Source organism: Dendrobates tinctorius, unplaced genomic scaffold (genome assembly GCF_039654945.1).
Source record: "Dendrobates tinctorius isolate UK_male_01 unplaced genomic scaffold, ASM3965494v1 ptg000029l, whole genome shotgun sequence".
Lineage (NCBI taxonomy): Eukaryota > Metazoa > Chordata > Amphibia > Anura > Dendrobatidae > Dendrobates > Dendrobates tinctorius.
Genome location: NW_027361697.1, coordinates 19,801,871 through 19,818,729, shown reverse-complemented (window position 1 = coordinate 19,818,729; position 16,859 = coordinate 19,801,871). Strand labels below are relative to the sequence as shown.

Here is a 16,859-nt window from a genome sequence, read left to right as displayed (position 1 = left end):
TAAAAGATAGAATGTTAAAAATAAAAAAAAGAAATAATCAGGTTATATTCCCCTTCCGGCGTTTAACTTTTTTTTACAGGGATATGGTACCCAGGGCCTGGAGGACAGTCTCCTCTCTTCCACACTGTGGGTACCATCCGCACATGAGCCGCTCACTTTGTGCATGGTGGGCATAGCCACATGCGGGAAGTAAGTGGATCTCATGCATTCCTATGTGTGTGGAATCGCGGCAATTCTTTTGGAATTGCTGCGATTCCGCAAAAGGAATGAGCATGCTGCGTTTTTTTCCGCTATGTGATTCCGCCACGGAAAAAATCGCAGCATTAGCACAGCATGTGCGGAATGCCATAGGAATGCGTGGAGTGCGTTCTGTATGTGTCTTTTGAGCGTTTTCGTGGCGAAAATCGCTGCAAAAAACGCTTAAAAATCGCAACGTGTGCACATAGCCTTAAGTACAGTTATCCTGAAGTACAGTCTATTTGCTAGAAGCTGCAGCACGATCTGCCTGTATCTCTGGCCTGCTTTGTAACCAGACACCTCACTTTTCTGACAGTCAGTTTTGCTGTTTTTTTAATTTTTATTTGAATGGGGTTGGACTAGACGAGAAGATGCTGACAAATGGAGGAAGCAGATTCTCTGATATTTATGAAAATGTTCCTTTTTACTTGTACTGATTGTATGCGCAGTTTGTTGAGAGCACAGTGACCCTTTTAAGGAATATTACCGTAAGTTATTGGTTTGTCCCATTTCTAGGACATCTACTTATTTGGAGATTGGTAATCCCATTTGCTGCCAAGGGTTGTGAGGCGTTCTGTAATTATTTGTATGGTGAATTACAGAACTAGGAGAGTAGCGAAACTTTATCAAAGATTTCTCCCCCCCCCCCCCCCCCCCAAAAAAAAAAAAAAATTATGAAAACTTGGAATAGATATTGTGTGTGTATGTTATTCAGGAAGCTAGAAGGATTCATAACTAAAAATATTGCAAGGAAAAAAAGTTTGCACTTTGCGTAATATTGTTTGATGTCGATACAAGACCATAGATTTGTCTCATGTCCCTGCCCTTTGCTTGTTAAAAAAAAAAAGTTAGTGGAAATCTCACAGTAAGAATGGTTGAAGCCCATTTGCAAAGTTTATATCATGCTTGTCATTTCACCCAAAACCAGAAGAAAACATTGGTCTTCATGTCCTCATCCCCCACAACAGGTTAAAAACTGCTTGTGGTTTACATAAGGCAGAAGATGATCTTCAGGAACTGTCCAGAATCTCATGCGCCGTAAGGTCGGTTTCATAGATCTTGTATCATGGACCGAGTATGGCCTGCCCGACTATCTCCAAAACTGAACACCACTGCCATGAGGTTGTTGAGTTCGGATCAAGAGAACTTTAGTCATCCCAAGCATAACTTGTCTATATGCGTTCTGTGATTTAAAAAAGCAAACCTTTTTTTGCATGGGTGGTTTGTCCTTATCAGAATTTTGCCAGCACCATAGGATTTGGAACATCCTTTCCCTAGTTTCCCAGAATGCATTGCACCCCACAGTTATCCAATGGCTTGCCTGCTTTTGAAACTAAAACGTGCCTCTCCTCTGTGCCCGTATGTGGTACAGCAGACAGGAGAGCAGGAGCAGCTGCTATAGATGGATTACACTTGAGGACAGTTAGTGGAGAATAAGTTAGGAAAAATGATGACTTCTATCTGCCATTACATTGGACTCACTTTTGGGCTGAAAATCTAATTTTGGCTAGTTAAGAGTACTTTTCAGTTTTGCTTGGTCTGTCTAATACAATCACTAAGGGCTCATTCACACATCTGTTTTTAACGTACAAGTGCCACCCGTGTTTTTCAGTAAGTTTTGTGGCCTGTTCACGCTAGATTTTTTTTTTCCTTGGATCAAGTGGTCACCGCAAAATCGTTGAGACTTGTCCAATATTGATCCCGACTGTTGTATGAAAACGGTAATGAAAGTCTGTGGGTGAGTGAAAAAAATCTGCTATTGTTTGGATGCCATCTGTGTTCTGTCCATTTTTCACAAACTAATAGAATATGGAGGAACTCTTTTTTTTTTTTTTTTCTCCCCCCCCTTAAGGCTACTTTCACACATCAGTTTTTTGCCGTCAGGCATGATCCGGCTTTTTTTTTAGAAAAAACGGATCCGGCATAAATTTTGGAGAACTGTAGAAACGGATCCGTTTTTTTGCTGCATCCGTCTCTGTTCCTGGAGGCTGGCCAATTGGATCTGAGCATGCGCAGACTTAAAAAAACCGGATCCGGTTGCTGGATCCGTCTTTTTCTGGATCCGGCACATTCCGGCGCCCATAGACTTTCATTGTAGCAAAAAGCTGGAAGCGCCGGATCCGGCGCTTCCGGCTTTTTCGCCGGAGACAAAAAACGTTACAGTAGACGTTTTTTCAAGACGCCGGAATGAGACAAGTTGCCGGATCCGGCAAAAAACGGATGAAACGCAATGCCATCCGGCACGATCCGGCGCTAATGCAAGTCAATGGGGAAAAAACGGATCCGGCATTGCATTTTGCCGGATCCGTTTAAGCCGGATCGCGCCTGAAGGCAAAAAACTGATGTGTGAAAGAGGCCTAAGAATTAAAAAAAAAATGAAACTCTAATATCAGCGTAGGATCGGATTTGTTGTGTTACCATGGAGATACACAAAACGGTAGGAGGTTTTCAATAGCCTAATTACAAAAAAATATTTTTGGGATTCATTGGGACCATTAAAATGTTTATCCTATAAAGGAGGAAAGATTCAGGAGTTGAAATCTGCATGTACTTTCCCTCTCCATTTATATGCATGTCTTTTAGTGACACAAATTGCATTTGACAAGATGTCAGGTATAAGTTTGTTAAAAGAAAAATAAATATACTGTGTTCTAATGCATGCAATCAAAACAAATGTTACTCAGCTTTAAATGTTTAATGGAGGTGCACTCCGCTACCAGCATTGCGCCCTTCACTTAGTACTGATATTGGCACAACTGTGACGGATGTGTCTCTTGGGTCCAGCAGGAAGGTAAGAAGGAATTCGCTTCTTTGGAGGTGGTCGGGAGGATTGCTTCTTGAAGATCTGGATCAGATGCTCTTTTGAAAGCTCTGTGTTTTGGTTGAGCACAAAAAAATCTCTTTAATGAAGTCATTGGGGATTTTCAGGTGACAGATTTGACAGTGGATATGGATCGCCTTTACAATGAGTTAACTAGAAGCCTTACAAAGATAATAAATTGGTGGGATATTTGTATAGCATTTCATAATGGAAAATTATTTGACTGTAGGATGCTGAGTAGTGATCTTTAACTTTTCTTCATGACCAACTCTGTGACAAGAACTCTCACAGGTCATTACGGTGTGCATACAGGTTGTCAATCACTTTTTTTCAAAAACCGTGAACCTCGTATACCTCAACTGTGTTCTGATTTCCTTTTGCCCTGCTGGACGGTCTGTAAGTGGCTGTTCTGAAGTCCTCCAATCACATTTATGAAGTGGGTAGTTATGGGTTAATCTATTGTAGCAAAGGCAGGTAGGACTGGGTTAAATCCTAACACTAGTTGATTAGATGCACCTGACTAGCTTTGACTAAAACCAGGGCCTTTGATCACTAGGTGTGTCAGTCTGCTGGATGAAGCAGAGTTAAATGCACTGCTGGTGAGTGACCAGCCAAAATGTGAACTGTAGCTGAGAGAGACACATTCCAGGGTCTCTCTCTGGATGGTAACTGCATGGGTCAGCTAGGAAAGCTGAGCAGTCTGTTAGTTGGAGCTGTGGAGAACCGTGTGGAAGGTGCAGCCTGTTCAGTGTGAACTGTGCCCGGAGTTTAACACTACTGGAGCTGAGGCTGAAGAGGATCCCAAGACTCGTAGGACTGTTCGTCTTATATGTATGAAGTTGGATTTGACAGAAAGTATTGTAGTCTATTCAAGTGAATTGTTTATTTGCTGTGATACATTTGTGTCAGAAAAAAGCTATTTTTGATTTTGAATATTTTGAAGTTTTTAAAAGCATTAAAACTTCACCTGTTTGGGCTAACCACGTTGCCTAAGACTACATGAAGAGAGTGAATCCGTGCACTGTTCTATAGCATTCTCCTGGTACAGCTTTGTTCACATTACATTTTTTTTTTTTTTTTTTTTTTTTGCTTGCCATACATGATGGCAAAATCTTGCGATCTTTGCATAAGGTCTCATTCAGACTTTAGTGATACATTTCATAATCCAAAAAAGTCCCTATTTGATCTGTGACTTTGATCAGATTTCCATCGACGTTTGGTCAGTGTGTCAATTTAGTTTTTCTAGTCCGCAGGAGGTGGGAGTGTAAATGGGAAAAAATGACCGCACATTATCTGCATCTGCGCACTCCATGATTTTTTAAATTTTTTCTTACAGATCCATAGACTTGCATTGACGAGTTTGATCCTTGACCACCCGGTCTAATAGGATACGCGGATGTGTAAACACCCCATAGAACACGTGCTTAGAAACTTGCAAACAAGTAGTACGTGAAAAATGGACATCTGTACGCACCCTTAAAAGGGAGGCTATGAGAGATGACACCGTAATAATATCTGTAGTTATCACAGCCCATTTATGACTTGTCCATCACCTGTAGGCTATATTGCCATTAGCAAGTGATATGAACAGGGCCTAATGGGGTGGGAAATTACTATAAATTTAGTGGACTTCCATGTAAAAGGTTGGTTAGGCAAATGGCACTGCTACTAACCCCATTAACTATTAGATTTATCAATTTGGGGTGAGTAGGGTCAGATGTTGGGAAATGGTCATTAGGGAGAAGAACGAGTGTGCCCCAGCTGTTGGGCCTCCATCTATATCCCTAGAGTGCTCTTCTGCTTTATTACAGGTTTTACTTGTACTCTTAGAGATATTAGCTGCCCTATCGAGCAACACAGCTGTAGTGGGGCCCGCGATGCAATCTGTTTTACCGGCCATATAGAACTATAGGGAGGCCAGCTATAGTGTTCGGGGCTTCAGTGATTTGATGAAAGGAGCCTTGACAATGTCTGTCTTCCTCCACACCGACAACTTGCACTTGAATGCAAACTGAATGATCTCCACTGCATGGAATTACTCTGTGAGGCATAAAACCGATGTTAGATAATTTCACATATGGCGAATTTAATACTTAAAACTACACTGTTTTACAATACCAGCATAATCGCTGAGATTTCTTAAATCTCATGCACACACTGGGCTTTTTCCCCCCCATGTATTTTCAGCCCAGCTGCGTTCGCCAAGATGAGGCATGTCAATTTTCAGTGGCTTTATTGCGCCTTTCACTCATTCAAATGAACCGGTGAAAGCGCAAGTGAAAAAAAAACCCTGTAACTCCCTCCCCACACATATTGCTCACAGCATTTGTCATGCCACCACTCTGCAAAAATGTATTGTGTGAAGTTGTGAACACTCCCTGAATCTGGAAGCTATCAAAAATAAAGGGACACTAAAGTCCATTTCACCTTGGCCGATTTATTAGCTGAAAAATCTTGTATTAGGCTAGTTTCACACTAGCGTTTTGGAGCGCAGCGACGGCCTGCACACAGCCGCCGCTAAGCCCTGCCCCCTGCCGCGCCCCACCGGTAGCTCCGCCCACCGGCGCATGACGCTGCATGCGCCCTGCGTCCCCTATCTTTATCACAGGGGGCGCAGGCCGTGCGCAGTATGCGTTTGGCGGCGCATGCGTCCTTTTGACGGTGCGCCGACCGCAACCTGCTGCAGTTTGGTTGCGTCGGCGCACCGTCAAAAAGGCGCATGCGCCGCCAAACGCATACTGCCCACGGCCTGCGCCCCCTGTGATAAAGATAGGGGACGCAGGGCGCATTGAGCGTCATGCGCCGGTGGGCGGAGCTACCGGTGGGGCGCGGCAGGGGCGGGGCTTAGCGGCGGCCGTGCACAGGCCGTCGCTGCGCTCCAAAACGCTAGTGTGAAACTAGCCTAAGAATGACCTTTTGATCTAATCATGGGCCCAAGAAAACATTCAGTCAGCTGCCAAATAAGCGCAGGAGTCCAGCGGCTAATTGTATTGTTTTATAGCCTGTAAATCAGGGGTGTGGATTGGGGAACCTCGGGCCCGAGGCTACTTCTCGGCGCCCAATGACCTTTTCTGCGTCCCCCAAGCAGATTCCCGGGGACCGCAGTGCTCGGGTCATCAGCTGTGTTTTAATGTCTGCCAGCCCTCTAATTTCTTCTTACTCCGTGAGCACGTTCACACAGAGTTGACTGGTGAATAATATGGGGCGTGCAATGAAAGATTACATCATCATGGTGGCCATTGTCAGCATCAGGATGTACTTTATGAGCGGAGTTAGCGCGCAATGTGTTCCCGTCTCACAGGAGGACCGTTTTGTCTCCTGTGAGGTTTATACCACAAACCCATGTGTCTGCTGTGGTGTCAATACCCAAGCCCCAAAATGTCTGCTGTGATGACTATGTAGCAGCTCCATGTTTGCTGTGATGTATAGATTTTACAGCCCCATGGCTCCTGCTGTAAATAGACATTATTTACAGCATTCTGTGTCTCCTATGTAATGTGTATAGAACAGTCTCAGTGTTTCCCATGTGATGTATATACAGCAGTCTCAATGTTTCCCATGTAATATAATATATACATCAGTTTCGGGATCTCCCATGTGATGTATATACAGTAGTCTTGGGGTTTCCCATGTGTGTATGTATATATATATTATAATTTACCAATAGGTGAAGGATGGTGGCATGGAATGTGACTATATTAAATTTAACACTTATTTACATTAAAAGCATTTCGGGTAAATATTCATCAATCGTCCTGGGCCTGGATTTACACATTACAATCACTTGTGTGCGACTGTTATAGGGAGAAATTGACTGCGGTCTCTCTAATTATGTGTACGTTCAAAATAATTGATCTGCACTTGGTCTGGGGTAACTCATAAAGTCCCACGGATTCCAGTACCACCTTTATGCTGATGACACTCAGATCTACCTCTCTGGCCCAGGCATCACCTCTCTGCTGTCCAGAATCCCAGAGTGTCTATCAGCCATATCCTCCTTCTCCTCTCGCTTTCTCAAGCTCAATGTGGACAAATCTGACTGAACTCATCATCTTTCCTCCATATCACAGATCTTCCTTACCTGACCTATCTATCACAATTAATGACATCACACTTTCCCGAGTACCGGAAGTCCGCTGCCTCGGAGTTACCTTTGACTCTGCCCTGTCCTTCAAACCGCACATCCAAGCTCTTTCTACCTCCTGTCGCCTCCAGCTCAAAAATATTTCCAAAATCTGTCCTTTCCTCAACCCTCAATCTACTAAAATGCTTGTGCATGCCCTCATCATCTCCCGCCTCGACTACTGCAACATCCTTTTCTGTGGTCTCCCTGCTAACACCCTCGCACCTCTCGAGTCCATCCTTAACTCTGCCGCCCGACTAATTCATCTCTCTCCTCGCTAGTCCTCCACTTCTCCCCTCTGCAAATCTCTTCACTGGCTCCCACTCCCTCAGCGTATCCAGTTCAAATTACTAATACTGACCTACAAGGCCATCTATAACCTGTCTTCTCCATATATCTCTGAACTAATCTCCCGATACCTTCCCTCACGTAATCTCCGGTCCTCCCAAGACCTCCTTCGCTCATCACCTAACCGCCTCCAAGACATCTCCCGAATAGCCCCCATCCTCTGGAATTCCCTGCCCTAGCACGTCCGGCTATCAACCACATTTGGATCCTTCAGACGGAACCTGAAAACCCACCTCTTCAAGAAAGCCTGCAATGACCCCGCTACCTCCTTCTCTATCACCACTACCGGTGATATCACCTCAACCAACACCGGAACTGCTGCAACCCACCAACCTACTGTCTCCTTCCCCACCATCCTGTAGCATGTAAAGGGGGTTTTACACATAGCGATATCGCTAGCAATATCGCTAAAACGTCACTGATTTTGTGACGTTATAGCGATATTGCTAGCGATATCGCTATGTGTGATACTTACCTTCGACCGGCTCCCCCGCTGTCTATTTTTTGATCGCGCGAGATTGGGCGGCTCCATTTCTCATCGTCTGCTTCCTGCTGTGTGAGACGAGCGACGCTGGAGGCGGGCGGGAGGACGTCAGGATCGCTGTGTGTGAAAGGTGAGTATCGTGCGCTGCGTCGCTGCTGCATTGCTGTGAGATCTTTCTGTGTGAAAGCTCACTAGCGATCATTTAGCGATGCACCAGCAATCCTGACCGGGTCATATCGCTGGTGTATCGCTAAATGTAAGGCCATGTGCACACAATGCAGATTTGCAGCGTTTCCGCAGCGGATTTTATCGCGCAGAAACGTTGCATATCCGCATTGTGATGTACAGTACCTTTAAAATGAATGAAAAAAAAAACCGCTGTGCAGACGCTGCGGATTTTTCCGCGGTACAAAATCCGCAGCATGTTACTTCTTTTGTGCGGTTTTCTATCTCCCCTGTTACCAAATCCGCAGGGGGAAGACCGCAATGGAAAACCGCACAAAAACCGCATGAAAACCGCGTGAAAAATGGAAGAAATCCGCAGGAAAAATGCAGGTCATTTGACCTGCGGTTTTCTTCCATTCTGCACGGAAAAATCCGCAGGGCTCAAAACTCCGTCTGCACTCAGCCTTAAAGGGCCTTTAGCCCGAAAGGGCAGAGTCCTCTCTCCCCTCTGTATCAGTCTGTGATTGTTAGTTTGTTTACTGTAAGTGATATCTGTAATTTGTATGTAACCCCTCCTTATGTACAGCACCATGGAATCAATGGTGCTATATAAATAATAATAATCTGCAACTACGATATTAAATAGTGTATAAAATGAGACTGAAATTATATGTAATCTTAAATAACCTTTTACATTTCCTATATTGTCTCCTGTGTACACACCTCTTAATACGAAATATAAGCACCACCCAGCAAACATAACACAAGTGTCCTTTATTCATGGCCCTTAAAGGACTGTTTTCTGAGACAGTCCTGCAAAAACCAAGATTGTTTTTTTCTATAGAGTGTATCTTAAACTGAATGTTCATTCATAATATATTCCTGATCTGACTAATATAGTGACAGATGCTGTGTAATTACCGAACTGTCTGGAGAGAAAACAAGCTAGTGACAGTTCATTATTTTATGTGTTGAACCGGTGGGTGAGAACATGCTCCTGATCTTCAAGAGTATGTCATCATGAAGCAGCTGCCACCCTGTAGAGCCATTCTAGGAAATGGACCAGCATTACCTTGTGGTGTTTTTTTGTTGTTGTTCAAACTTTCCTCCGTTTGGATAGAAGATCTTGCCCTCAAGAGCAAGGAAGTGGGATGAAGACAATCGATGATAATGATTCTAGGACGGAACATCCAAAGTAGATAAGTTGAGGGCTGACTCTCGTGCTGGTGAACACATCAGTGCAAACAACAAAGCGGCCGCGGTGTTCACCAAAACACAACTCTGCAGACAGCAGTAGTACCAGGAGTCGGACTGCCACCAATCTAATATTAATAACCTTTCCTAAAGATAACTTGTTAGTATTAACATTTAAGACACCTTCATTAACATAGGCACAATGCAAAGGTGTCCGGAGATACGGCCGTACCTTAGAAAATCGATTTAAAAGAGGAACCAAATAAAAGAAAAGGAAAAAGCCATAAATCAGTCTTTTGTCTTTCGATGACATCCAATTTATTAATACATGCAAAAGCATTTTTGCATCATGACATCAGACAATCCGTACTTGGCTGTGTACACTTGGATTATCGCTCGCTCCCTTGCCTGCTCTTACTCTTGAATTGGACATTGCATCTCTGGGGTGCAGGCGTGATGGCGTTTTTCCTGTCCATTTTTCAGCTGTCCATGATAAACAAGACTTTCACTTCCCGAGTGGGACTCGATTAGAAGACATTATGCTCTTTCTATAAAGGGAAATGAGTTCAGGAAAATGTGGGTGCCAAGAACAACAATCTTCAAATAGCCTGTGCCAAAGTGACATTCTTCAGTGTCCTCTCCTTAAATATTAAGGCCATGTGCACACGATGCAGTGTTCCTGCGGATCCGCAGCGGATTTTACCACGCAGAAACGCTGCAGATCCGCAAAGTGATTTACAGTAGCATTTAAATCTATGGGGAAAAAACCGCTGTGCAGACACTGCGGTTTTTGTGCGGTACAAAAAATGCAGCATGTCACTTTTGTGCGGTTTTCCACCTGCTCCATTCTCCAAATCCGCAGGGGAAAACCGCACAAAAAACGCAGGAAAACCTCAAAAGGAAGAAATCCGCAGGAAAAATGCAGGTCATTTGACCTGCAGATTTCTTCAAATCTGCGCAGAAAAATCCGCAGGAGGAAAATCACCGTGTGCACTTAGCCTTAAAGGCAGATGTATGTGAAAACGAGGAGCCCGAGTGATAGATTTCTATTAGTATTAAGCAATTTGTGATGTATTACAGCTAGATCATCAGAATAAACCACGAGTAGGCATAATCTCATCTTTACAAGTCATAAAGCAGTATATTAACTTTTACGCAGACCAAGTGGATTACCATTGAGGTTCTGCTGTGACTTTTACGTCACTCTTCATACTTAATTTTATAGTCCTGACAGCTTATAGCGAGCCGTTCTGTATATCTGAGGTTGTCCGTCAGCCCAAACTGACAGTATAAGCTAAGTACATAGGCCTTGTAGGGGATGCATCCCCTATAAATGTTACATCTTTGGGGTCCGATTCATTATTGTGTTTTTATCAGTTGCTCGGTGTGAATACATACAGTGGAGGAGATAAGTATTTGATCCCTTGCTGATTTTGTAAGTTTGCCCACTGACAAAGACATGAACAGTCTATAATTGTAAGGGTAGGTTAATTTTAACATTGAGAGCGAGTATATCACAAATAAAATCCATAAAATCACATTGTATAAATTTATATAAATTTATTTGCATTTTGTCAGTGGACAAACTCACAAAATCAGCAAGGGATCAAATACTTATTTCCTCCACTGTACCTCCCAACTTTTATAGAAGAGAAAGAGGGATAAATCGTGCCGCGTGTGATAAACTCCGAGAGAAGACATCGCACGGAGAGATTGAGTAGAAGTCATGACAAAGCCCTGACCTATCGGGACTGCCCCCTCAAATCGGAACATCTCGCTGAATCCGGGATGGTTGGGACCTATGAGAATGCCTCTCGATTAGTGACTTTTTTGATTTGCAACAAACTCATCAATTTGCTGTTTTTCACTTTTTGTTTTTTTTGTTTGTTTTTTTTTTCATTTTTATGTTAATGTGGCTTTTCCAGATTGTTATAGACTGATTCATGAAATGCAGTTTGGTGCAGTTCTACTCTAGGCCTCACCCCTTCTGAGTGATTTATTTTGATGCTTTTTTTTACTGCTAAAAAGCCATAAACTAGACAGAAAAATATCAATTTTGGGCTTTGTGTAAAATGCATGAATCTTGTGTTGTACCATTTCGAAAACCAAAAGGGGAAAAAAATAACTTAAATTTTTTTTTTTTTTTAAAAAACAGCAAATTATGAATTGTTCACTTGGTGTTCTAATTTTCATCTTTTCTACATAAGCTGAAGTTTCATCACATGCCGCTTGGGGTGCTCGGCGCACCCTTGGTTTGGTCAGGTGCTCTTGTTCATTTTCAGAGGGGGTCCATGATTTTGGGTATAATTCATTTTTCTTGTGTGCACAGTGGTTGTTTCTACTTTGTCTTTCTATTCTAGTGAAGGGTAATGTAGAGTCCTCTTCTGTTGTATGATTCAAAGTCTTATAACCGAAAATCGGGCCAATGAAGGTTGTTGGTATAAATTACTATTTTTAATCATCCGACTGCCCCTAGAAATGAGGCGCCTAGAGCATTACTTATGGAGTCAGTTTCTGCCTCTGCTCCACGGCTCCCAGCCTTCACAAGTTATCACCTCTTATTTGCATGCTCTGTAACACTGCTTCCTTCCTGCTATCTATAAATGCCAGAAGGACCCTCGATGAAAGAGCAGTTGCTAGGATACCACATTGTTATGTATGTCACCTAATGAATAATAACGAGCAATGTTTAGAATTTGCATAGACAGGAAAACAACTAAATTTTGCCAAATTGATATATTGGAAATGTGTAGGTTATAAATCTGATGACCCAAATTGTTTGCGATCACTAATGTGATTTATTTTTTATTTATTCCGTACGATGGGCACATATAAATTAGGCTGTAATGAACTTGAGTTCTTCCCACAATACCATATAAATCAGTGGCTTAAAAATCTGAAAATAAACTTGCCAAATGCATTCAATTTACAAGAATGCCCTAGACTTCGCCCCAACATTTACAGAACATTGTTGCCCATGGAAACGACCAGTAGTTCACTCCTGACAGGTCGCACATGCTCAGTAGGTGCCGGCTATTCTCTTAGTGGGTATCCTCTTCTTGCTTTGTAGTGAGATTTGAGGCAAGTGTGGATGCGACGGCCTCACTGCACCAGGTGGACATAGCCACCGTGTGCCCACTCCGATCAAAAGAGGGACAGATGTCCACCTCTCCCGACTGTGCACCTCCAGTGGTTTTGTACATTAAAGCATGGATATTTGTCAATATCTGTTATAATGGACGTCTCCTACCTGTACATACAGTATAAATGCGACTAACTAGGCCTCTATACTATCTGAAGGAAACCGTTGCCACCAGCAACCAATCAGAGCTCAGCTTTTGTTTTGCAAACCTCTCTGATGACATGAAAGCTGCACTGTGATTGGTTAAAAGGAGATGACATGGGGGAATCTGTATGCAATGTATACGGATAACTCTATTGGGTAAGGGGCAATGTGTAAATTTACAAGCACAAACTACAATTCTTATAGCAGATGATGCATCAGGTGCAGGAGTAGCCATTGCTATCTGTTGCAAGGGGGTCAGAAAGCTGCAATGCTCAATAAAGGTGATTGATGTTGTGTTTTGTTTTTTTTTGTTTTGTGTTTTTTTTTGTTTTCCTCCCAGTGTGATCATTCTTAACACAAGTGTTTTCGGTTTTATTTTAGGAATTTGGTGAAAAAGTTTTGTCCGAAGCGATCTGCAAAAGACGAGGAGCCCAGGTATTTGCGCTCTTGTTTCATACATAGTAACATAGTTTTGAAGGCTGAAGGAAGACCTTATGTCCATCTAGTTCAGCCTATTTTTAGTGCAGCTGTTCTGCATTGTTGATCCTGGGGAAGGCAAAAAACCCCACAGAGTAGAAGCTAGGGAAAAAAATTCCTTCCCCAAAGCTGGGTCAACCATCTACCTATAGTATTCTGTTATTCGTAACCTTCTATACTGTTACTCACAAGAAAAGCATCCATTCCTTTCTTAAATTCATTCAGTGAGTTGGCCATCACCACTTCCTCAGGAAGAGAATTCCAGAGCCTCACTGCTCTTACCGTGAAGAACCCTCTTCTATGCTGGTGCAGAAATTGTCTTTCCTCCAAACGAAGAGAATGCCCCCTTGTTCTTGTCACAGTCCTTGGTACAAACAGTTCATTGGAGAGATCTCTATATTGCCCTCTGATATACTTGTACATATATATTAAGTCTTCCGTAAGTCTTCTCTTTTCTAGAGTAAATAGACCTAATTTTGATAACCTTTCTGGGTATTGTAGTGAACCAACTCCATTTATCATTTTAGTAGCCCGCCTTTGAATCCTTTCAAGTTCAGTAATGTCTTTCTTGAGCAGTGGCATCCAAAATTGCACACAATACTCCAAGTGTGGTCTGACGAGTGATTTGTACAGAGGGAGAATTATGTTTTCATCTCGTGTCCCCAGACCTCTTCTAATGCATCCCATGACCCCATTTGCTTTGGTGGCAGCTGCCTAACACTGGGCACTCCAATTTAGTTTCTTATTGACTTAGATGCCCAACATGTTGCATTTCGGCGCGCACGGCGCACCGTCAAAAGTACGCAGCACGCTGCTTTCACACTGGCAGCGCATGATCTGCGCACCCTATGCTAAAGATAGGGTGCGCCGATCGCATGCGTGCAAATGCGATAGTAGGCGGTGATCCCGGATGGGGCGGGCAGGGAGCCGGGGCGGGGCTTACCGACGCAGTGTGCAGCGTTGTTTTAACACTAATGTGAAACCAGCCTTAAACCTCATTTGCCATTTTTCAGCCCAATTCTCCAAGTTTCAACTTCTAAAAGCAAAAATTGCTCCTCCGTTAAGGGTGTATGGCTTTACTATACAGTCCAGTATACCTCACCTGCTATGCATCAGACACACTGTTGATAAGCCAGCTATTAAAGGGGTTCTGTCACCCTTTTTATCCCCTATTAGCTGCCGGCATAGACATCGGGGGCTTATCTACAGCATTCTGTAATGCTGTAGATAAGCCCCCGATGTAACCTGAAAGAGAAGAAAAACACGTTATATTATACTCACAGAGGTGGGCGGTCCGGTCCGATGGGTGTTGCGGTCCGATCCGGCGCCTCCCTTCTTCATTCGATGACGTCCTCTTCTCCCATCCTGAAATGGCTCCGGCGCAGGCGCATTGCTCTTCCCTGTTGAGGGCAGAGCAGAATTCTGCTGTGCGCAGGCGCCAGACCTCTCCCGACGCCTGCGCACTGCAGGACTCTGCTCTGCCCTCAACTGGGCAGAGCAGTGCGCCGGAGCCATTACAGGATGGGAGAAGAGGACGTCATCGCATGAAGAAGGGAGGCGCCGGACGGGACGGCGAAACCCATCGGACCGGACCGCCCACCTCGGTGAGTATAATATAACGTGTTTTTCTTCTCTTTCAGGTTACATCGGAGGCTTATCTACAGCATTACAGAATGCTATAGATAATCCCCCGATGTCTATGCCAGCAGCTGCAAAGCCAAAAAAAGGGTGACAGATTCCCTTTAATCCTCTACAATAAATACAGTACGCCTGCGCGACAACCTACACACGGCCTTGTATCCCCAGTTTGGCCAGATCTGAACTCTTTATTTGAGAACTGCAATACTGAATGGAAATACTTATTCCCCATACCTTTTTTAGTATTGTATAAAATATTAAACATATCCACTGACCTTCAATCTTCCACCGCTCCCAATGAAGATCCATAGGGTCCATTGTCTTTGTTGCGTATGTTGAAAATCTAGGCTCGTTATCTGTTATAGTAGTGAGTGAACATATGCGGAGTGAATGGGCGCACCACTCAGTTTTGCAGTTCGCAAATGTCATGGGTCCAACTAGGCTACAATGCTGTTAGCGCAGCTATACTTGCTGTTATTTCAACTTTTATTATTTCACTAGCTGAAGAGCCCGGCGCTGCCCGGGCATAGTAACCAACTACGGTTAGTTATAACAAATTATTATGAATATATATATTATTATTATTATTATTATTATTATTATTATTATTATTATTATTATTATTATTATTATTATTATTATTATTATTATAAGCTGAGTGTAGAGCCCCGGCCATTCCGCATAGCTACATTCACTATAATATCCCACATCATCCCGTCAGCCAGAGCCGCTGGACTACTACCCCTAATATCCCACATTAGCCAGAGCCACCGGACAACTACCACGAATACCCCACATTAGCCCGTCAGCCACAGCTACCGGACTACTACCACTAATATCCCACATCATCCCGTCAGCCAGAGCTACCTTACTACTACCCATAATATCCCACATCATCCCCTCAGCCTGGAGTCAGAACCAGAGCGCTGAGTGGAGCAGTCCTACCTTCCATACTGGGGATCCTTTTAAGAGAGGCCTGGCGTCATAACCAGAATGCTGAGTGGATTTGCCCTGACTTCCATACCAATGATCCCTTTAATAGAAGCCTGGGGTGAGAATCAGAACGCTGAGGGATTTACCTTAACTTCCGTACCGGAGATCCCTTTAAGAGAGGGCTGGGGTCAGTACCAAAGCGCAGAGTGGATTTTCCCTCGCTTCCGTACTGAGGATCCCTTTAAGAGGGGACTTGGGTCAGAACCAGAGCACTGAGTGGATTTGCCCTAACTTCCATAATGGGGATCCCTTTAAGAGAGCCTGGGATCAGAACCAGAGCACTGAGTGGATTTGCCCTGACTTGCATACCAATGATCCCTTTAATAGAACCCTGGGGTCAGAATCAGAGCCCTGAGGGATTTGCCCTAACTTCCATACAGGAGATCCCTTTAAGAGAGCCTGGGGTCAGTACCAGAGCATTTGAAGGCAATTGCCCTGACTTCCACACCGGGGATCCCTTTAAGAAGGGCCTGGGGTCAGTACCAAAGCGCAGAGAGGATTTCCCCTAAATTCCATGCCAATGATCCCTTTAAGAGACCCTGGGGTCAGAACCACATAGCTGAGTGGAACTGTCCTAACTTCCATACCGGGGATCCCTTTAAGAGACGCCTGGGGTCAAAACCAAAGCGCTGGATGGATTTGCCCGGACTTCCATACCAATGATCCCTTTAAGAGGGAAGATGTGCCTATGGGATGGAGGATGTGTATATGGGCACAGGAGGAGGGATTTATTTCTGTCATGTGCTCTCTGCTCCTTTCAGGGGGGCAGACAATGGCTGGGAGCTTATGTTCCCAGGGATGCTATATTTCTCCCACCATGTCAGTGTCTGCTGAGGTGTTGTCAAGTGGGAAAACTGTTGGTCATAGCAACCAATCACAGCTCAGCTTCTTTTGAACAGCTCTGGTGAAATGAAAGATGCTTTGTGATAGGTTGGTGATACATATATACACACACACACACACACACACACACACACACACACACACACACACACACACACACACACACACACACACACACACACACACACATTCATTTTTATATATAGAGATGTGACTGTATGGAAATATCCCCATTTTGTTTTTTAACTGA

General features: G+C 43.8%; 1 protein-coding gene across 4 annotated transcripts in view; it reads left to right on the top strand.

Moving 5' to 3' along the window:
- The window catches only part of FNBP1L (formin binding protein 1 like), a 159,831-nt gene that overhangs the window by 95,278 nt on the left and 47,694 nt on the right, over nt 1–16,859 (top strand). For all 4 annotated transcript variants that reach the window (XM_073571423.1, XM_073571424.1, XM_073571422.1 and 1 more), the window contains exon 3: nt 13,040–13,093. In XM_073571423.1, the coding sequence (XP_073427524.1) occupies nt 13,040–13,093 (54 nt within the window). The remainder of the gene's footprint in view (nt 1–13,039; nt 13,094–16,859) is intronic.